The sequence below is a fragment of the Mytilus galloprovincialis genome, chromosome 1 (assembly GCF_965363235.1).
Source record: "Mytilus galloprovincialis chromosome 1, xbMytGall1.hap1.1, whole genome shotgun sequence".
Taxonomy (NCBI): Eukaryota; Metazoa; Mollusca; class Bivalvia; order Mytilida; family Mytilidae; genus Mytilus; species Mytilus galloprovincialis.
Window position 1 is genome coordinate 102,970,073 of NC_134838.1, and position 24,395 is coordinate 102,994,467.

General features: G+C 32.1%; 1 protein-coding gene across 3 annotated transcripts in view; it reads left to right on the plus strand.

Moving 5' to 3' along the window:
- Window positions 1-24,395, plus strand: part of LOC143047995 (uncharacterized) — a 109,035-nt gene that overhangs the window by 21,108 nt on the left and 63,532 nt on the right. For all 3 annotated transcript variants that reach the window (XM_076221403.1, XM_076221420.1, XM_076221412.1), the window contains exons 2-5: window positions 8,908-8,980; window positions 10,118-10,324; window positions 11,270-11,482; window positions 16,564-16,662. In XM_076221403.1, the coding sequence (XP_076077518.1) occupies window positions 8,920-8,980; window positions 10,118-10,324; window positions 11,270-11,482; window positions 16,564-16,662 (580 nt within the window). In that variant the 5' untranslated portion in view covers window positions 8,908-8,919. The remainder of the gene's footprint in view (window positions 1-8,907; window positions 8,981-10,117; window positions 10,325-11,269; window positions 11,483-16,563; window positions 16,663-24,395) is intronic.

Below are 24,395 nucleotides of genomic sequence, written 5' to 3' on the forward strand. Positions count from 1 at the left end.
CTCTATAGATTTTTTTTCAAAGACCATACAATAATCATGATAAACCTTTATTTACAAAATACTTTTTACGACAACCTAACATATTCATGTAATTTTTTTCAATGCAATTTTTAAGGTCATACGATTCATTTATACTGTATATTGTATATTCAAAGCCTGTTCTCTGGTTTTTCAAATGCCGGTCATTTGCAAAAGTAAAAGTTAAGGCGTTCAATGAAATGGCTAGTATCATGAGTATAGTTGAACAACAGGATAAATTATATCAAGAAGGTTACCAATTTACTTAGAATAATTCATCAAAGCACAACCATCTTTATACTAAAGACAAATTTGATGAGTTCATTTCTAAAGTTAAAAATGCAAAAGAGGCATTGAAGAAAAAAGTCCAAGACAGACATTTGCTTATGAAATATGATGTTATTGGAGTTGCTGATATTGAAGAGTTCATAAAAAGGGGGAAATGATACGTTTTTGGTTGTATTTTATAAATATAGAAAGGGGTCTGACCCAAAGATAGGTTTGTCTTCATCTTCTTTGCCTAAGAAAATTTTGACAAATCTTTAAACTGGGGGAAATTTATAAGGTGTTTAAAGAGGTTTCAGAGGAGAACAGTGAAATTGATGACACAGATGAAAACACAGGTACTGAATCGATAGAATCAGAAAGAGAACATGTGAATGATAGTGAAACTGGATCAACTAGTACAACTATTTAAGTTTTATCAGAGGGTGTCGAGAACCTAATCATTTGTGCAAGAAAACGTGCATTGTCTGGCCAACAAGTTCAAGCCTATGTCCTAACAAGAAATAAAATAGAAACTGAGTAAGTTATCTGTTGGAGACAATGTTATCATCCTAATTCCATGGTATGACAAGGACCAACCGATCCGAGGAATAAACAAAGTGTTGTTGTGAAAGAAGAAAGATTTCGCTATCGTGTAGGGACTATAGCTGGTAATTTAACAGGAGTTTAAGCAGAATCAAACAAGAATCTAGTAATGACTCTTCTTTTTCTATTTCACGAGTTCCTGATTTATAACTTTCCTTAGGAGAAGTTGTAAATTGGTTTTCAAAAGTTACTGATTGTGTAATTCTTGGTGTAATGGTTCGATAACTGCTCCATCATATAAGAACATTGTATATTATTGTATAGTTCGTATTAATTTAAACAAATATAGTTACCAGTGTGTTTCATATTGATTTGATTTGTAATTACAATTAAAAGATTTTTTTTTAATTTGATTTGAAAACTTATTCTATGTAAAATATTGTACAAGTTATAAGTGAAATTATGCCTCATTTTGTACAAATAATAATGTGTACAGGCACTTTTTGTACAAATTACAATTTGTACAAAGTCAATATACAAATTATAATTTGTACATTTTTTTTGGACAAATTATAATTTGTACAAAATGATAACTTGTACACAACATGTATATATTCTTCGATATCATAAAAAAAATAAAAAAAAATAAGGAGAAACCTACCTTTCTTTTGTCTATTGGTGTTCCGTCATTGTGCCGGATGTTAGATACCATCGAGTCCGAGCAAATTTTGCCGGTGTGGTTTAGACACAGTGCATTTTGCTTATTGGCTGATTTAGTATATATGTATATATTATAGAAAGTCTAAACAAGTGACAACTACAACACATTCATCAATTGGATCACCACGGCTGAAAAAAAATGGTTGGTCTGCTTTTTATAATCAAAATCAAAAACTGTTTTGATTATTCAAATAAGCCCCCCCCCCCCTTCCAAAAAAAAGAAAAGAAAAAAAGCCACGAGCACAAATGATATTCGATTTTTATTCCACTTATTTTTTATAAAAAAAATCCTTGACAACAGACTTTAAAATGTACAACTTAAAAAATGAAACATTGAGATATTTTGTTTAGTGTTTAAATGAATTTTTTGTTGACAAAAGCCAAATGAATATGCTTAATAGCTAATATATACATTTTTCTTTTAACACAATGACACACCCGTGATATCGCGGGTCCGTGACTGAATTAAAGTATATAACTATGCCTAAGCCTTATTTTAGTAATTAGTATTGTCATCTGATAAAGTCATGTCGATTATAAGATACAAAGTTTTCTCTGCTTTCAAATCTTTCTGTTTGAACCAATCGACCTGGAACTTATCAATTATTGGTAATATTAATTATTTGGAAAACAAAAAGTCCTGGCTATCCAGGAATGGAGTATGTTTTAATCAACAGCATTGTCCTATATTAGTTATCTTAGAAAGTCTTGCTGATTGCTGAATAAAACTACAATAGGGAACAATTTGACAATGATTGAATTTAGTAGTGTCAGCCCTTTGATTATGACCCGTGTATATAGCAAAATCCTAAATACACCGTTCGGTGGTGCGCCTGTCAAATGCGGAACGTACAGATAAGGTAATAGCTAACAGGTGAATATACTATTGGTATCGGTATCGGATTCGACCCGGAACTTGTTAAGTATTGGCAATATCAATTATGTGGAAAACAAAAGGGTCTGGAGTGGTGTAATTTTTAATCTACACCATTGTCCTATATTAGTTATATATAGAGTTGAATTCTTTGATTTGTCGTTTTTACCCGATGACGGCTGACTAATTGGACCTCGTAATTTTAGTATTATAGATGTCAGTCAGTATACATAAACCAGGAAAGGCAGTAAACTTTAGACAAACGCCGACAAACCCTTACCATTTAATTAGCTATGAACAGGCACAGCACGAGCTAGTTTCTAAAGGAAGTCGGGTCCCTTTTACCTAACATTAAAAACTATAAATATATAATATATTATAGACTATTACCCAAGAGGAATTTATTAACTATAAGGTGCAGTGCATACCTGCAACAGTTCGTCGACTGCGGTTTATATATGTAGCTTGGTCTATGCTGCATTGGATACAAGCAGCAGAGTCCAGGCTATGATGGATACCAGTAACAGGGACTAGGTTACGATGGATACCAGCAGCAAGGTCTAGGCTGTGATGGATACAAGTAACAGGGTCTAGGCTACGATGGATACCTGCAGGAGGGTCTAGGCTGTGATGGATACCAGTAATAAGGTCTAGGCTGTGATGGATACCAGCAGCAGGGTCTAGGCTGTGATTGATACCAGCAACAGGGACTAGGCTACGATGGATACCAGCAGCAAGGTCTAGGCTGTGATGGATACCAGTAACAGGGTATATGCTACGATGGATACCAGCAGCACGGTCTAGGCTGTGATGGATACCAGTAAAAGGGTCTAGGCTACCATGGATACTAATAATAAGGTCTAGGCTGTGATGGATACCAGCAGCAGGGTCTAGGCTGTGATGGATACCAGTAACAGGGACTAGGCTTCGATGGATACCAGCAGCAAGGTCTAGGCTGTGATGGATACCTGTAACAGGGACTAGGCTACGATGAATACCAGCAGCAAGGTCTAGGCTGTGATGGATACCAGTAACAGGGACTAGGCTACGATGGAAACCAGCAGCAGGGTCTAGGCTGTGATGGATACCAGTAACATGGACTAGGCTACGATGGACACAGCAGCAAGGTCTAGTTTGTGATGGATACCAGCAGCAAGGTCTAGGCTGGGATGGATACCAGTAACAGGGTCTAGGCTGCGATAGATATCAGTGGCAGGGTCTAGGCTACGATGGATGAATACCAATATTAGGGTCAGGTCTACGATGGACCTGTGTAAAGCCTATGATGGATACCAGCAGTAGCGTCAAAGCTGCGATAGATACCGGCAGCAAGGTCTTTGCTACGATGGATGAATACCAACAGTAGGGTCTAGGCTACGATGGATACCAGCACCTGTGTAAAGGCTGTGACGAATACATGAACCACCAGTAGTAAAAAGCTATTTCTAAAGAATGCAATGATTGTTCTATTGTTATTAGATAACTTTAATCCTGCTGTATATCACAAATTGTCGTTCAATCAGAGAAAGGATAAGCAGCAACGCCCACACTCTTAACATTATATCAAGGTTAAAGGTAACTATTAGCTAAAAAACGAGCGGATACTGAATTACCTTGAATCTTTTGATTTGATTTGCAAATATTCTAAAATAATACCTCAGTTATATTAGATATTTTAAAAATTTATGTGTTCTCTCAATATTATTTTCTATTTTCTAAGAAAACATCTCAATTGACGTAGGCAGAAATGATCTAATTGTGTAATACGTTTTCAAAATTGACATTGACAAGCACGGAACATACCATAATATCTATTTGCCTTAAGAGATGTCTCTACTTTTATACGTCATGACGCTAGAAAACCTTATGTATTGGTCAAAATACACGCTCATATCATTCACGCGTTTTTGGAAAAGATTTGAAATTAATTTAATTCCCCAAATGGGTTTATATTCTAACTCAAGTCTATTGCATCCAAGATTTTCAACCACAAGAGGGTTTTAGGGCCCTTGAACCTAAAAGATGTGAAATTGAAACCTCTTAATTGCTAATGTGCATCGTCAAAATACAATTAAAGTCCAGCTGGTCATTTATTACTGGCGAACTTTGCATCGTTATCAATGAACAGCTAAGAGAGTTATTAGCCAAGGAATTAAAATATAGAATCCCCCAACCCATCAAATGGAAAAAAGAACGTTAAGTAACAGATTGATGCAGTTGAAGACTGTCAAAAAATGGGTAAAGCGCGAGTCAGATGAATCGGACACTTTGTCTAAAAAATCAAACCTATTCGATCATGCATCCAGAAACGCATTCAGAATTGAATAACCAATATTTCAACCAGTACTTACATCTCAAATATCCATGTGATCTCGAAATTAAGGATATAACTGATACTAGACTGACTGCTTCATAGCTTGATCTTTTTTACACTATCGACAAAGATGGAAGACATGAAGACTTCACGCTAAAATCTATGCGACGGGACGAATTCAACTTCCCAATTATCAATTTCCCGTTTCTAAACAGTAACATATCCTCTGTCCTATCGTATGGTGTTTATATATCTCAGTCTATATGTTCTGCTCGTGCTTGTTCACACTGTAAGGACTTTATAAACAAGAGCGTGCTCCTGCGCATAAACTGATCCAACAGAGTTATGAGGAGGAAAGATTAAAAATGATACACCGTAAATTTTATTGACACCATCCCGAATTGTTGGATTTCTACGATTTGTCCGTGTCAAACAAATTAGCGACATTTTTACCACGTCTTATTAGATTATTGTGGGTAACATCTACGTCGTTTGGTCTTATTCCCGAATATAACTGTTTTGCTAAGCATGAATTCGCATTGTTATAGGACTTGTCTCGGTATTTATACATCCTACTTTCATGTATTTATTTGAGATGTTTCATTTATAATTCTGGTTTGGTATTGGTTAATGATCGTTTGTAGTTTTAATTCTATTTTTATTTTATTTTGGTATGTAAAAGTAAAAATAATTAATCACCTAGTTCATTTAAATGATTTTTTATTTTAAAGCAACTATATGGACATGATTTATTTGTTTTATGCAGTTTGATTGAGAAGAAAAACTTACATGGTTAGAAAGTACAAATAATACCATCATTACTAATACAATTCTATATTGATATTTCTTAATAGTTAGGAAATACATCAAATAACGCCATTACAAACTCAATCCTAATTTCATATTTTTAAACATTTATCCGTGACGTCACTATTTGTGGCATTTATACATTCGTGTGACGCACAGTTCTTAATTTTATTGTGCTGTATGTGTACTGTCGCAAATTAATTTTAGGTATCCGTTGTTGTTCTGTTGTTCACATGTTGAAATGTACATGTACTATTATCTTTATATGTATTTCTCTGTCCTGAGTGTTCTTGCAGTTTTTGCAGTGTATTCCTGTCACGTAATATTTTCATTTCAGCGGTATTTGTAACATTGCCATATACTCGGGGGTATCGGAAAGCCATAAAACTAGGTTCAACCCACAATTTTTTTCTTAAAATGTCCTGTTCCGAGTCTGGAAAACGACCATTGTTATCAAATTGTCCGTTTCTATAAATGTTGGTATTTGTTTTTGTAGCAGTTCAGTGTTTTCAATTTGTTCCGTTCTTTTCCTCTTAAGTTGATATGTTTCCATCAGGTTTTGTTTGGTTGATTTATGACTATTGCACAGCGGTAAACTACAGTACTATTGCCTTCATAGAATCTGTACAACGCTGGGGAAAACCTAAAATCTGACTGATTCCTTTCAAGAATGACAAACTTTGATGTATTATGATTACATTTCTGATTAAAACTTTGAAAGTGAACGTCTTTGTGATTGTTGTTCTTCAGATATCAATATTCCTGTAAATAATAACAAAACAGTTATTTCATGACTAGGAGTTGTCTATTATAATGAATTTCATAAGGAAGCAAATATGAGATTTACCCAGATTTGCACCGATTTGTGAGATTATGCACATACAAAAACATGTTCTTGATTAATAACACTTGTTATTTGCATTCAAACATTGTACCACATCTCCTTAATCTAACTCAAAGGGTACTCGTCGAGTGTTTAAATTATTTTTGCTGGTGTTTAACTGCTTAATCCAAGAATCGGTATTTTCTTGTTTATTCTTGCAACCCATCACCTCAGGGCATACTTCCATTTAAACAGTTTTATTCCCTTTAGATATTACTTCAATATTGATGTTATATTCTTTAAGCACCATATGACCGACAGATAATTTTTGTTTTAACACATACACATAATAATAATTTATCCTTTACAGTGTAACAGTAAAAAAAATGAAACTTACTAATAGCAAGTGAAATAGATTACCGAAGTTCAAGGAAAATTCAATACGGAAAGTCCTATTTCTTTGGCAAAATCACAATTAAACAAATGGAAAACAAGAGTCGTAGTGGTACAGGCATTTCTTAAATAGAACATAGTCAGGAGGAATTAATCAAAAAATTAAACTACGCAAATACTTCTTTCAAAACTGGATATTTTTTACCGAGAACATGGTAGAGCAAGTCAATCCAATATTCTGCTGACATAAGATACACCCATAAGTACGTGTACAACTCAACATTTATTCACTTGACCGGAGTCCTATGTTCAAACCAATTTGAAACTGAACTCTTATAAAGGATTTCACATTAATATGGTATAAAAGCGGACCATTATTTCCAGGTCTTATTTGCAAAAAAGTTATCAAATTACGTAAATGTAGAGGACAAATCTCATTTGTTTATTTTTATCAACAAACTTTTAAAGTAATGGATCTCCCTTTTTTATCAGTTCAGAAAAACCTATAGTAATAAAAAGCTGACTTTACATGATCAATATATATATTTCGCCTATGTTCAACATGTGATGGAGTGGCAAGTTCACTCGCACGTAAAAATGCAGCACATACGAAGTTACATGCTGTTTGAAGCTTATAATTTTTATATTTAAAATTGCAACAATAGCCAAATTATCACAATGAAATTCATTTAAATGCATAAAAAATGACTAAAGCATAGGTAATATTTTTAAATAAGTGATGTCAACTAATAAAACTTTGTCCCAATTATATGGCTATTTTGAAAATGATCATGACCCATTTAAATAAACTGCACAACCCAAGAAAAAACCACCTGCACTGTCAGCTTACAAATGTAAATCAGCATTAGAAAAGAGTTCATTTACATTATATGTAAATTATCTTTTGTTAAAACTTCCTTTTTGGTTTTGTCTATTAACAGAGTTGTTTAGGAAAGGTGCAATGTCATTCCTGTTATACCTAGATGGATCAGTATCAATTTCATTGTCCATAAATCGACGACATCTCAAGGAAGAGTGATCTAAACCACATTTGAGACATGCATGTCTGTATTGGCAATTGCGTTTATTGCAAAAACCTTTAAAATTAAAATCGTAGCATTTATTACTAACATCAGCGTGTTGTTGTTTTGGAGTACTGGCAGTTAAAATACGTAACCACAAAAAACCATCTATGGATGACCATTTCTTTGTATGATCCCTTGATACCCTTAAACGGAATTGTTGGTCATAAGAATAGCATTTTTCAAAAGAATGATCAGCTGCTGCACCCCTTATTATGGACATATACGAAAAAAGTTCACTTGCCTTTCCAGGATACCTTTCGATAAGGACCTGGGCATAGGCAATAAATTAATCAGTCCAATCTTCAACAGAACTAACAGTATGGGTTTTTTTAACTTTGTTTTGAATAACTAGCATACCCTCATTGATGCCAATTGTGTTTTCATTATTTGTTTGGCTGTTAAAATTCTTACGGTGCATAAGAGACAAATCAATATATTCAAAATTCCAAATTTTGTCCTTAAGTTTTTGGCTTATAAATATGTCAACTTCATTAAAGCCAGGTAACAGTAGAGGTTCATCATAAACTTCATTTACCTCACCTAATGCAGCTAATTGCGGCTCATTCACTCGAATGTCAACAGGTCGCATGGCAACTAATTCGGGTTCATCAACCCGCAGTCTTCTTTCTATATATGCTTCTTGCTCTACATCAGCTGGCGGACGCCTTCCCACATTTCTCACAACTGGTTGTGGCTGTTGTACTTCCCTGGGAGCCCTCCTAACCCGAAGCTCCGGACCTCTAACCTGGTCCTGTCGGCGACGTCTACCTCTACCTCTTGGCATTGTTATAACTACTTATGTCCGAATCTACCTGTCCTTTTTGTGTTCCTTCAGAGTTCAAATCACGCAATGAACAAATCACGAAAAGCATGCAATTCTATACCAAATAAAAGCGGGAAAACCGCTTATGAAAAATGTAGATTAACAAAAGACGCTTAAGTCCGTCAAAATTAAAGAAAAGTTAACTCTAGTTTAGCAGACGATATTCTCAATTTATTAAATTGATTTAATGCTGAATGATTAAATCTTAGTAATTAACAATAACTTATTGTATATTTAAAGGAACAACCAATAATGTATTGCAAAGCTATCATTACAGTACAAATTTTATGGTTTTGTCGAAGCGAAGCGTTTGGTAAGTTCTATTTTAATAATTATTATATATGCGTCTCATATTCTCAAACAGTTCAATGACATAAAATATAGGAAATATTATTGGATGCTTACATCTCAAATGCATATGAAATATGTAATTTCAAATATCAAACTTTTTTTCAAGTTTTTAATGAACTTTTCGAAAGCATACACCAATAATTATCCTGTAAACTATAAGTATGCCTTCGTATATACGCTGCATAATCCAGCAATCTAAGTCTGGGTATGTTCTTTTATAGACAAAAGGTTGACTTTGAGAATCATTTATATAAAGAACTAAAACTGTTTATATAAAAAAATCAAAAAGTTCATATAATTACTGTGAGCTTTTCCCCCGGTATTTTGAAATTTTTGAATTGCTGAATATGATTGTCATATTTCCGGTGATAAAATATAAAAGACAACGACATCTTTTAATTTTTAAAAGTTATAACCAAGAATAGCAAGAAGATAATTTATCTCACCTCCTATACATTTCTAGGAATGTGATTGGTTAAAAGCGCCCTCGTGGAGACCGTGTATATTTGATATTAGGTTAGTAGGGAGGCGGGGCTAATCTCATATATGGTTAGTAGTGGAGTTACGTCCCTTTATATTCCATATAAGGTATTAGGGAGGCGGGACTTATTTTATACACGGTTAGTAGTGGTGTTACGTCCCTTTATAAAAACAAAACGGTACTGAGAAAAAAATCGTAAAGGTTTCAACAGACGAAGAAATTGATGATTAAGATTGAAATAAATTCATAAAACACATTTAAACATAACAAGTTGTTATTGTTGGTATCTGTTTTTGTAGGATCAATGGAAGTAGTTTCTTAATCACGGCTAACAGTATTGAAGACTTGCTCATTTTGATAGGTCTAAATTTCACACGTTAAGATAGTCGGTAAGATAAATTCGTTACATAGTGTGCTTCGCTCTCACCCCATATGGAATTTACTGACCCAATATATACCGTATTAGGTCACTAGCACACTATGTATAGCTAATAATATTTTATATATAGAGAAGTACACAGTTATACACAAATGCATTTGCTATAATGTGCGGGCAGTCATATTTTATACTGTTTTTGCGATTTACATCGATGCATGGATATTGTTTTTTTTGTGTAGTTAATTTGGCAGCCAATGGTATAGCCACACAAAAGGATGTTTACGGTTCTTACGATGCATCAAAAGCTATTGATGGAAACTATGACCAATCGTTTAGTGGGGGGAGCTGTTGTCACACTGCTGTAGATCAGTCATCGGCATGGTGGAGACTAGATCTTAGAAAAACAGCATATATTCACAGTGTTGTTATATATTATAGAGAAGACCGTAAGTATAGGATTTTATATAATAAAATGTAGCTATTGCTTTCTCTAGTTGAGAACGTACTTACACATACATTATTATGCTTTATAACTAAACGGTAGTAAATAAATTTGCGTCTACTGGAACCGTAAAAACAAAATCATATTAAACGTACTCTATGAAACTCCGCTAAATGCTTTACTTTTCTAATATCTTGAAAATAAGATACTTAGCCTTTTAAAGATTACTGTGCAACAAAATGTATTTACTGTATTATGTTCATTAATATTTAAACTGAGATGTTTCCGGACATGCCCTGCGTGAAAATTTAAAAAAAATTGTCCTGCCAAAAAAAAAAAAAAAAAAAAAAAAAAACCGTTTGTTTCTTTGATATGAATCATCATCAAGTCATGTGAAGATGAACAATGCGTAAATGATATGTAAATTAAGACAACAGAAGTATACTGCTGTTCAAAGGTCATACATCGATTGAGAGAAAGCAATCCATGCTACACAAAAGAACAAAAGTGAAACACATCAACTTTACGAGGAAAATAACGGAACAACAGAAATACTGAAATGCAACAACAACAACAACAACAACAACAACAACAACAACAATACATAGAAACGGACTTATTTATAACAACTTCTATATTCCTGACTTGTTACATAACATTTTGAGAAAAAATGTGTTCAACTCGGTTTAATGGCTATTCAACACTCTCGCTGATATGGCAATGTTAAAAAATATCACTGACATGACAATACTACGTGACAGTTGAGTGTAACGATTTACTTTTTTTTAAGAGTAAAACTATGTACGATGAAGTAGAAAAGTTTCTGTTATACAAGTGAAACACATCAACTTTACGATTTTATCACTACTGCAAGATTGCTTTTAACCTTAAGGAACCCATAAGAAAAATAGTGATTTTTACTGTGACCAATCCTTTTTTTCAATTTCAGAATGGGCTAGACTCAGTGGATATAAACTATACATATCTAACTCGTCTTATCCAAAATTTTATCATTTATGCCACGAAGATAGGCCGCGGACTACCTACCCCAATGTTATACAAAACATTACATGTGGAATGACTGGTAAATATGTAATCTTCTTCAATGAAAGGCATAATGGAAAAGACGCTTTCGTAGAACTATGTGAAGTAGAAGTATTTGGTAAGTATAAAATGTCTTGTTAATCATTTTTTTTTACTTTTCATACATTAATCTGATTTTCATTCTACTAAAATATTATTTGAACGGCTTTTATGACTAACAAATGAGTAATTTTGCATAAATAAGGAGCATCTTAAGAAAAAAAAATCAATGATAACTCATAGTTTGCTTTTTTAATTAAGACATACTGAATAAATGATCAGTTCAATTTTTCATCACTTTAAGCACATTACGATTATCAGTGCAAAATCAAAACAATAGCATACGAAAATTCATTTTCTTCTTTAGCTTAAATAAAGTGAACACCAAGCAGACTTTAACCGCTTTACAAGTTAATTTCAGAAATTTGAGGTAGATATGCATATTAAATTCATCGGGGTAGACCACACATAGGTCTACATTATTAGGGCTGCTTTAGAACAATTGACATGTCTACTGCAGACCAGACCTAGGGACAGGTCTGCTGAAAACCATTTTTAGACCGGTCTTTTGAATATGTCAGCGTCCGATCAGACACGAGGACAGGTCTACTTTAGACTAGACTCAGTGAAAGGTCTGCTCCAGACCATACCTGTTGACAGGTCTTCTATGGACAAATCCTTAGAATAGTCAGCTGACCTTCAAAAACGATAATCGTATTGTTCTATTTTCTATGATGGAATAGTACACAAATGATAAACCAGACTAGACTTCGTAAACTTTGCCATTTCCCGTGTACTCTATTTTTTATTTTTTGTGACAATTCTTTACTCATAAAGATTATTTTCGCTGGCATTTATTGATTATCAAAGATATGTGATTCGCTATGGTTGAGTTGACCAGTGCGTCGAATAGACGTCACTCAGTCATTTGAAATTCAAATTACAGTAATACATTGCTTAGGCTGGGGATGACAACCATAACACCTTCAAAGCGACAAAAGATGGAGCAAGAACTTATTGACTTCTATTTCACTATTCCACCAAATAGAAAGTAATACTCTATAGACTTTCACACTCTCATGAAAAAAATAAATTCCACAGCAATATTATTTACCTACGGAAACATGTTTAACCCAAAACGCTCAGACTATTTTAAAACAACATAGCTGAATAATGATCCCAAGTCTGTATACGCTCTAGATAGATTTAAAGTCTAAGGTACGAACCATTTGATTTGAGGTAGCAGTCTAAGTTATTTGAGAGAAAAAAATGACTCTGATTTTTGCCTTAAACAAGTTCGGACCGGAACTAGATTGAAAACAATAATCTTGTCCACTTTTTTGCTATTAGAAACCAAAATTTTCAACAGAATTATTTTGGATAATATGTAACAATACGATGAATTTGATCAATCTTTGGACCTGAAAAACTTCAAGAAACCCTTGACGCAACCGAGGATTCAAATAATTCTGTAATCAAGAGTTTTCAGTGATGATATAGAATCCATAGACACAAAAATTCTAGATCTTGGGTGTCAGCCATAGTAAATTCTACCCAAGACTGTTAAGAATTACTGAACATTTGACCAAAACTGACGTTACAATTTAAACAATACACACTTAAGGTGGTATCAATGTCTTTTGCAATCTTGGATTGTAAAATTCAAGAGAATCTAGGGTCCAGATTTTAATCCAGTTAGCAAAATTTGAAGCAGGAATGCAGATAACTCATGTGATAGCATTATTTGATGCAGGAATGCAGATAACTCATATGAATTTGCATTTAAAAGAACAATTTTTCAATATTATAACTAATAAATATTATATTTTTTACAAGTGAAGATTATTTTTTGCTTGATTTTTGATGTTTTTAAACGGCATTTTAAGGGAAGGTTACTCTGAAATAGTGCATTTTCTGAAGCAATCTACATGGAATTTTGCTATTTTGTATTTTAGCCGGAATAATCTTTTCTTTTGATATTATTATAGCAATTTCTAAAAGCTATCATTTCATATTCTATTTTACCATTCTATCATCTAGTTTAGCTTCATATCACATGATGACTGGCAGCCACTCTAAATTCTACCCAAAACTGTTAAGAACTACTGAACATTTGACCAAAACTGACGTTACAATTTAAACAATACACACTTAAGGTGGTATCAATGTCTTTTGCAATCTTGGATTGTAAAATTCAAGAGAATCTAGGGTCCAGATTTTAATCCAGTTAGCAAAATTTGAAGCAGGAATGCAGATAACTCATGTGATAGCATTATTTGATGCAGGAATGCAGATAACTCATATGAATTTGCATTTAAAAGAACAATTTTTCAATATTATAACTAATAAATATTATCATTTTTACAAGTGAAGATTATTTTTTGCTTGATTTTTGATGTTTTTAAACGGCATTTTAAGGGAAGGTTACTCTGAAATAGTGCATTTTCTGAAGAAATCTACATGGAATTTTGCTATTTTGTATTTTAGCCGGAAAAGTCTTTTCTTTTGATATTATTATAGCAATTTCTAAAAGCTATCATTTCATATTCTATTTTACCATTCTATCATCTAGTTTAGCTTCATATCACATGATGACTGGCAGCCACTGTAAATTCTACCCAAAACTGTTAAGAATTACTGAACATTTGACCAAAACTGACGTTACAATTTAAACAATAAATACTTAAGGCAGTATGGGTGTCTTTTGCCATCTTGGATTGAAAAAAAAGAGAATCTAAGGTCCAGATTTTCAATCAAGTTTGAAAAATTTGATATAGGAATGCAGATAACTCATGTGACTAAGCGTTTAAGAGAATACATTGTTAAGATTATAACTTATAGATATTATTATTTTTACAAGTGAATATAATTTTTTGCTTGTTTTTTTGTTGTTGATGGTTTTTAATTGTTATTTTAAGGGGAGGTTACTCTGAAATAGTGCATTTTCTGAAGGAATCTACATCGAATTTTGCTATTTTGTATTTTAGCCGGAAAAATCTTTTCTTTTGATATTATCAAAGCAATTTCTCAAAGCTATCATTTCATATTCTATTTGACTATTCCATCATCTTGTTTAGCTTTATATCACACAATGACTGGCAGCCACAGTAAATTCTACCCCAAACTGTTAAGAATTACTGAACATTTGACCAAAACTGACGTTACAATTTTAACAATAAATACTTAAGGCAGTATGGGTGTCTTTTGCCATCTTGAATTGGAAAAAAAGAGAATCTAAGGTCCAGATTTTAAGTTTGAAACATATGATACAGGAATGCAGATAACTCATGTGACTTTGTGTTTAAAAGAACAAATTTTTAAGATTATAACTTATAGATATTATTATTTTTACAAGTAAAGATAATTCTTTGCTTGTTTTTTTTGTTGATGTTTTTAAATTGTCATTTTAAGGGGAGGTTACTCTGAAATAGTGCATTTTCTGAAGGAATCTACATGGAATTTTGCTTTTTGTAATTTAGCCGGAAAATACGCACGGTGACCCTATCTTTTCTTTTGATATCATCAAAGCAATTTCTAAAAGCTATCATCTCGTATTCTATTTTACAATTCTATCATTTAGTTTAGCATCTAATCAACTAATGATTTTTTTTCAGAATAATCCATACAAAATGTGTCATTTTGTCACAACCAGTAGCTTGAGAAAATTCACGGCGACCTACCATTTTTATTATATTTTTGAACATGTATCAATATATACTACGTTTTGACAAAGCATGAACAAATTCTATCATTTTTAATTTACACCCATACCATCTTAAAGAGTCAGTACTTCGTCATCTGTAGTAATATGGTGTACCAAAATAAAGTTATGTTTTATTAAGAGTAATGTCATAACTATTTCTGTGTTTTAGAATTATGGCCAAATCAGATACTGAAACAAACACATAATGAAGTGTACAATCGTAAAATTTTGAAATATCATTAAGTAATGTTAAAGCCATACACAGCTACTTTTGCATAGGTACTATTTCTGTACCAACAATCTGAAGTACTGGAAATCTTCCTTTCATATTCAATGCTATTTTGTTACTTTAAAATTATTGTAATATTTAGGTACCTGTATTTTACAGTACTTGATTTGTACTTGACATTTTAAGGACTACAGATTTTTGGTGGCACGGTTACATTTTTAGCATTTTGAAAGTTTGTCTTTTTCAAATCTCATAAAGTTATGATGTTCAAACACGGAATACTGTGATCATTGTTGGTATTATTTTTGTAGCAATATTTATTAGTACAAACCAAGTTATGGAAAATACAAGTACCTAAATATTACAATAATTTTAAAGTAAAGAAATAATACTAAATATTAAAAGCAATTTTCCAGTACTAGAAATAGTACTTATGCAAAAGTGGCTGTGTATAAAGAATTGGCAAATCATCATTACAAAATAACCAAAACCACATCATGGTATGAAACAACTACATAAAGTTAATACACATACACTTCAAGTAATGTTAAAACTATATGAACTAATGACAGAACCACAATAAATAATGGTGAAACCACATCGAGTAATGGCATAGCCATATTAGGTAATGACAAAACTATATCAAGTCAATACGAAACCATATCGTGTAATATCGAAAAATCATTCAGTAAATTAATGACTATTCTATATTGAGTTATATCAAAACATCATTACGTAATGTCAAATTCATATTTTGTTCAGACCAAATATCATCAAGTAATAATAAAACAACGTAACGTAATATCAGAGTTCCACATAAGACAGCTGTGGCGTTCCAAACGTGTGATCTAGTATTTTTAATCACCATATGTCCACAGATTCTATTATATGTTAATCGGTTGTGACCGCAAAATCGACTTTGTGGGATACATCTAAAAATTGTTGGTTAGAATAACGATAACTAACTTTCATTGTATTCAGTTTACTCGCTTATTTTCTTGGACAATACAAATTGGTATAACAATACTTTGTTTTGATGGTAATATAAAATCATTGAAATAGTGTTTTTTCAATGAACGGGTGTAAAATATGGAAGTAGATGGAAGTTACAATTTTTACCCGCAAACAAAAACATCGTTTAATAGTTGCTAGAACATTTCATTTCTAGCAGTACTGTGTCCAATTTAATAATTTGGTTAATTTGAAAATGCTTTTTCTTCAATTTAAGGTTGTTTCATAGGACTTTATGGACCGCAGTGTGAATCAAAATGTCCAGTCAATTGCCACAATGGAATATGTGATGTTTGGAATGGGTCATGCGATTCTTGTAAGTCAGGCTTTGAAGGAGATCACTGTAGACAATGTAAATGAAAAATAACAGAACATAACAAAAATTACATATGCATGTATTAAGGAATGACGTTTTAGGTCTGTGTTCTGTTAATGTACTTCACTAGTTTCTCGAATAAAATATGTTATAGATAATGCATATTTTAAGGTTTTTCTTGTCGTAGAACAAACCGAGGGGTGTCAGGATTGATCAAATGAAAGACCGACCGTAGGGAGGTCTTTCTTTGAGCAATCCTGACACCCGAGGTGTCTTATTAGAGTCTGATGTAGACGAAACGTGCGTCTGGCGTACGAAATTATAATCCTGGTACCTTTGATAACTATTTACACCACTAGGTCGATGCCACTGCTGGTGGACGTTTCGGCCCCGAGGGTATCACCAGCCGAGTAGTCAACACTTCGGTGTTGACTTGAATATCATTACTGTGGTCATTTTTATAAATTTCCTGTTTACAAAACTTTGAATTTACCGAAAAACTAAGGATTTTTTTTATTCCAGTCATAGATTACCTTAGCCGTATTTGGCACAACTTTTTGGACTTTTGGATCCTCATTGCTCTTCAACTTTTTACTTGTTTGGCTTTATAAATATTTTGATATGAGCGTCACTGATGAGCCTTATGTAGACTAAACGCGCGTCTTGCGTACAAAATTATAATCCTGGTACCTTTGATAACTATTTACACCACTGGGTCGATGCCACTGCTGGTGGACGTTTCGTCCCCGAGGGTATCACCAGCCCAGTAGTCAACACTCCGGTGTTGACATGAATATCATTACTGTGGTCTTTTTTTTTAATAAATTTCCTGTTTTCAAAACTTTGAATTTACCGAAAAACTAAGGATTTTCTTATCCCAGACATAGATTACCTTAGCCGTATTTGGCACAACTTTTTGGATTTTTGGATCATCAATGCTCTTCAACTTTTTACTTGTTTGGCTTTATAAATATTTTGATATGAGCGTCACTGATGAGTCTTATGTAGACGAAACGCGCGTCTGGCGTACGAAATTATAATCCTGGTTTCTTTGATAACTATTATTAACCGTCAAAAAATATTTTTGTTTATAAAGATTTGCAAAATTTAGTATCCTGTTTTATCGACAACAACAAATTGGGATATTCCTTTCTAATGCATTAAGGCTCATTTAGAAAGTGAAATAAAACTCACTTATTAATCTAGATATAAACCTTTTCAAAATCATCATCCATACACAATAACAAATACTACTGTAACTGCCTGAAGAAAGACACAAATGAATTGTTACCATCTGATAACGGGGTAAGACAAATACAAGACACAGTGTAAGTAATTTATTGAACCAACTTAGTTTAATAAATAGAGGGTTGGTTTTTTTTTAATTTGTAATGACATTTCTATCGCGGAAAAGTGGTTATTTTTTCAACAATTTTAATTGAATCGAATGAAATATTCGAATGAAATATTCAGAAAGATTTCCTTTACATAATACATTTTTTAAACCGATAATCAGGATATAACTATATAACTTCCCCACCCGACCCTATTGTGAGTTACTTGAATGTTATTCAATAGAACATAAGAATATCTTATTAGTTGATCATTTGATAGAGTAAAAGGTATACATAAATTAAAAAAAAAACGTGGAACTGACACGAGGACAAATATAAATACATGTAGGTCACAATATGATTTCCTATTCAGTATGTATCGTCCTGAACAAGCATGAAATATTTGCCACTGGACGTTAAGCAAACAACCAACAATCAATCAACCTATTCAGTGTGACTGAATAAGGTTTTCAAAAACTTACACGCGAATATGTTAAATCTGGCTTTAATATGTGAAAGTCTATATTATATCTCACATAAATGATAATGTTTCTGTGTTGTAGCGATAAATTAACAAAACTTCACTTTATATTTGTTTCTGAAATTAAAATGCGGGCAAAGACAATTTCTTTTAAACCTATCATCGATTGAACTTTAAAAAATAGATTCCCAAATCGGCAACAAAAAACTATCAGAGGAATAAAATTTTGAAGTAAGTTATAGATTGCATTTTTATCAAGGAAAATAATGAACTCCCACAGGTCATTATTTTATGCATCGGAGCATATTTCATTGAAACATAGTATCGTCCGGGTTGATTCTGAAAAAGAATGACCTATGGTTCTGAAAGAAAATAACTCCATATATGTATATAAATAAAAAAAAAAACAAAACCACCCATTACCTTTATATAGTGATAATTTGTAACTTGGGTATTAACTACTCATTTCTATATAAATTAATTTTAAGTGAATTGCATACATTGACTTACAGATTAACAATATTGAATATCGTACAATATTAATGTGACCAGGGGGAATAAGGCTAAGATGAATTGAATGCAGAACGTTCAAATACTTTATTAAATAAGTATATGTAAGAGAATGATAATCCCTTTCTTCATGGTTAAGTACGATCGATAGCGAGTACTTATCATGAAGAAACGGATTATCATTCTCTTACAAACTTTGAATATTGTAAAGTGCTCAAGGTGCAAATGATCTCTTAATTGGTTGTATTCAGGAATTTGTTTCATTGGTTGTTGGTGTAAATAAAATGTTTATAATTGATGCATGACTTCATTTTGGAGTATTTGATTTATGGGCTAGTTTTATTGATGTTAGGACTTTCTTTTAATTTCGGAAATATTAAAAATAATGTGTTATAGACAAGATTTAAGGTGACACATCAGTAAAAAGTATATGTTTCTTAACTGTGAGTATGAATGTAAATCGTAAAATGTTTTAAGCGAGGAATTATCCTTTTTAGCTCACCTTTCCAAAAGGAAATGTGAGCTTTTGCCATCACTTGGCGTCCGTCGTCGTCCGTCCGTCGTAAACTATTTCAAAGATCTTCTCCTCTGAAACTACTGAACCAATTCAAACCAAACTTAATCTGATTGATTCCTACGGTATCTAGAATAAAGTTTGTGTTTTAATTTCCATTTCATCAAAAAACATGGCCGCCATGGCCAAAAATAGAACATGGGGTAAAATGCAGTTTTTAGCTTATTACTCAAAAACCAAAGCATTTAGAGCAAATCTGAAAGTAAAATTGTTTATCAGGTCAAGATTTATCTGCCCTGAAATTTTCAGATGAATCGGACAACCCGTTGTTAGGTTGCTGCCCCTGAATTGGTAATTTTAAGGAAATTTTGCTATTTTTGGTTATTATCATGAATATTATTATAGATAGAGATAAACTGTAAACAGCAAAAATGTTCAGCAAAGTAAGGTTTACAAATAAGTTAACATGACCGAAATGGTCAGTTGACTCCTTTAGGAGTTATGGCCCTTTATAGTCAACTTTTAACCATTTTCCGTAAATCTTAGTTATCTTTTACAAAAATCTTCTCCTCTGAAACTACTGGGCCAAATTGAACCAAACTTGGCAACAATCATCATTGGGGTACTAGTTTAAAAATTGTGTCTGGTGATCCGGCTTACCAACCAAGATGGCCATCATGGCTAAAAATAGAACATAGGGGTAAAATGCAGTTTTTAGCTTATAACTCAAAATCCAAAGCATTGGGGTAAAATTGTTTATCTGGTCAAGATCTATCTGCCCTGAAATTTTCAGATGAATCGGACAACCCATTGTTGGGTTGCCGCCCCTGAATGGGTAATTTTAAGGAAATTTTGCTGTTTTTGGTTATTATCTTGAATATTATTATAGATGTAGATAAACTGTAAACAGTAATAATGTAATGCTTGGGGTATACAATGTTTTTTTTATACTTTCATCATAAATTATATTATGAACACGAGACAAACGAGACATTTCAGTGTGTCCACTCTTGTTTTTGCTTTTGAAGAAGATATGACAGGATCGAAGAACCATTTATATAAATTGAAAACCCAAAATAATCATTGAAGGAAGATTTAAGCAAAAAATTTAAGGTGAGCGATTCAGGCTCTTGAGAGCCTCTTGTTTAATTACAGTTTCAATCAATGAATAAATTTCAGTTATCACAAATTTTATTCCTCAGCCAGTACTTCAGTCCGGGTTTTAAAACCTATTTTGATATGGGAAATTTTCTAAAAAATGCCTTTAAAATTTTTAAACTTAAATCAAATTTCTGGTGTTTTTATTTTTATCGGAATATTGGAAATAATTATTCTCTATTGTTTATTTTTTAGGTAAATTAAGTGAAGTTATTTATTTTCATAACATTATTGGCACAAATTTTACTGCAGTAGTAAACTTCAACTTATTTTGCTTTATTATTTGTTTCACAATGCAACTTTAAGTCAAATCCAATCACTGTGATAAATCCTTTCAATCTGGTTAATGTGCTTCAGGGTAGTTGTTAATAAAATTTTGAATTGTAAGTAGGTTAGCACAATAGGATAATCCCTTACTAAGAACATGATTTACATTCATTCTTCACAATTAAGAGACACCAAATTCTACAATTTCATTGGTCGAGAGCACTTTGCTATATTCTAAAACAAATTAGAATATAGCAAAGTGCACTCGACCAATGAAATTGGAGAATTTGGTGTCTCTTACTTGTGAAGAATGAATGTAAATCATGTTCTTAGTGAAGGGATTATCCTATTCTGCAAACCTACTTACAATTTAAAATGAATAGTTTTTTTTTATAAATGAGTTACAACTGCCCTGAAGCACATTTACCAGATTGGAAAGGATTTATCACAGTGATTGGATTTGACTAAAAGTTGCATTGTGAAAAAAAAATGATAATCCGTTTCTTCATGATAAGTACTTGCTATCGCTCGTACTTAACCATGAAGAAAGGGATTATCATTCTCTTACATATCACTACAAACCATTAAAAGTCTAAAATGGCCTATATATGTACTCGACTGTACTGATTTTTACTCGACCAGTCTGAATTCGTCTGAGATTTACTTGATAATACTCGACTGTAGTCTGAACCATACTTAACAGTCTGAATGTGTACTTGACCAGTACTTAACCATTTTATACGAGTCTGAACCGTACTCGACCTAGTCTGAACCGTACTCGACCTAGTCTGAACCATACTCGACCTAGTCTGAACCATGCTCGACCAAGTCTTTACCAACTTAGACCTATTCTTTGTATCTATCAACAGAATTTTATCAATTTAGGAATTCTATTAATAAAAATGAAATTTGAACAACAACTTGAAATTAAAAATGTATTCAATAAGTATTGAAATTAAAATTTCACAATAATCAACCATAATATAACTTCAACTCAATATTAATCAACTCTTACATAATAATGTATATCAACTTTTAAAATATGAATAAAACAAGTTGATCAAATAATCTAAAAAAATGAGTTGTGACTAATATTTTCAATATTATTCAAAATTTTATGAATATTTCGGAAGTATTTTATGGTAACTGGACTATTTTCACCATGAACTTAAGCCTAGTATAGATTTATGGTGTCAGTTGAGTTCAGGTAATAATGCAGTGAATGTTTTTTATTAAGATATATATAAAATAGTATATAAAACAACTTAATAAATTTAAAAAAAATGAGAGCTTAATTGTTTTGTTTTATTAAACCAAGAATTTAATATAATCATGATAATAGAATTTCCATAGCAATCCTTGATAACCTTTTTAAAAAAGGAAATGTATTCCAAAGTAACAGTAAAAAAAATATTTCAATTAATTTAAGTATTTTTTTTGTCAAATTAACATGGCATACATAAAGCACTTTACTATGTTTTTATTACCTCAGTACATGTGTGTTTTACAGGTAAAAAGAAAGCCCCATTTTCTTTAATTCGTGTATTACTTATCTAGTACATAAATGTATATTCGAAAGGCCTTGTTATTTAATTTAAACAGGATCTTGCAATTTTGAATCAATGTTATTTAGAATTTAATACCTCTTGCCATGTGTGATCTTATTTATGAGTTTGCCCCCAAGCAGAGGTTATACTTTATATTTCACCACTAATCAGAAAAACAATTTTATTTATTTATTTAATTTTATCCCTTTTTTTTTATATAAGCTATATATAATATATATTTTTTTTTATCCTAAATATAATCAGAGATATATTTCTTTTATAAGGTTAAATTTTTTTATAAATTTTGTTGGCTGTTGTTATATATATCAGTTAAAAGAAATTTATTTTAACAGTTAAAAAAGTAGAGGTTTTTTTGGTCTAGTATGGTTCTGACTGGTCTAGTATGGTTCAGACTGGTCGAGTATTGTTCAGACCTTTAGTTAAGTATGGTTTAGACTGGAAAAATAGGTCGAGTAAATGTCGAGAATGGGTTAAGACTGTTTCAGACTGGTCGAGTAATAGTTCAGACTATTTTCAACGGCAAAGATAAGGGTCAAGTACGATTCAGTACAGTCAAGTATGGTTCAGACTGAGGTCGAGTAATGTCAAGTTAAAGTCAGACCAATTCAGACTGGTCGAGTAAAAATCAGTACAGTCGAGTACAGATATAGGCCATTTCAGACTTTAATGGTTTGTAGTGTATACGAAGGCAACGACATATCTGAAATATACAGATAATGACAAATAAATATAATTTTACAAATAAATGCATATACATATATCATTTTGTAGCCAGTAATGTATAGTATGTTTAATTACACAATTGCAAAATATATAATAATGCAAAACACAGTTAAATTACAACTATGAATGTAAACAATGTGTTAATCAATACTAATGAAAACTATTCACTAAAGTAAGATGACCATATCAATATATAAAATACTACACAACATTGAAAGCTAATTACAGATAAATAAGAAAATTTAAAGTTTGAAATACAATTATCAAAGTAAATGAAACTGAATAAGATATTTAAGACAAAAACTTTTAACCATAAATTAATTTGAAACCCCTAAAATGTGATTACTCTGGCAGCATCTCTTTCTAACCAAAATTTTGTAAACGTTGTGTCGCGTTTGTTGGTGTTTTCTAAACGCTACAAAAGTAGAAACAAATACATCGTGTAATAAGTCTTTACTGACCCTGTTTGAACTTTCAATAATGCATGCACATGTTGTTGTTAAACAGACTTTTTACAAACGTAGAAACAAATACTTCGTTTAATCAGGTTGAAGTTAGAAACAAATGTAGTGTTTGTGCTAACAAACGACAAACTGCAGACGCATTTTTGGCGTTTGCATAGTTTTTCAAAGTTTATGTAAACTTTGCAAACGTGTGTTTCAAAGAAATGATCAAGACATGTGCGCACTTAGCCGTTTGCATCGTTTGTGAAAGAAAGAAATGCGGCCTAAATAACGCTGGCTACGGCTCATATTGTTGTCTCTGGTGTTACTTATACTGCATTGACAATATAGTTAAAAAGTACAGTATACATAGTCAAATGGTGAACTTTTAAACTAGATAGAACCAGATAAAACAGCAATTAAGAAAAGTAGTTAGTCCAATAGCAAGTGGTGTGTAAATACCAAAGATCCTTCACAGAGTTGTTTCAATGAACCATATAATACAAAATACTAGTATAGTAAGATCATTATAATATAGGGTAAAATAAATATAAACGAAGTACAAAGTATGGAATAATATCAAACAGATAATTTGTATATAAATGACCTTGTCCACATTACGTATGAAAGGGGGTTCATATTTATAAGAAGATATAGATGAGGCGTGAGTGCCAATGAGACAACTCTCTCATCAAAGTCACAATTTGTAAAAGTAAACAATTATATATTATAAGT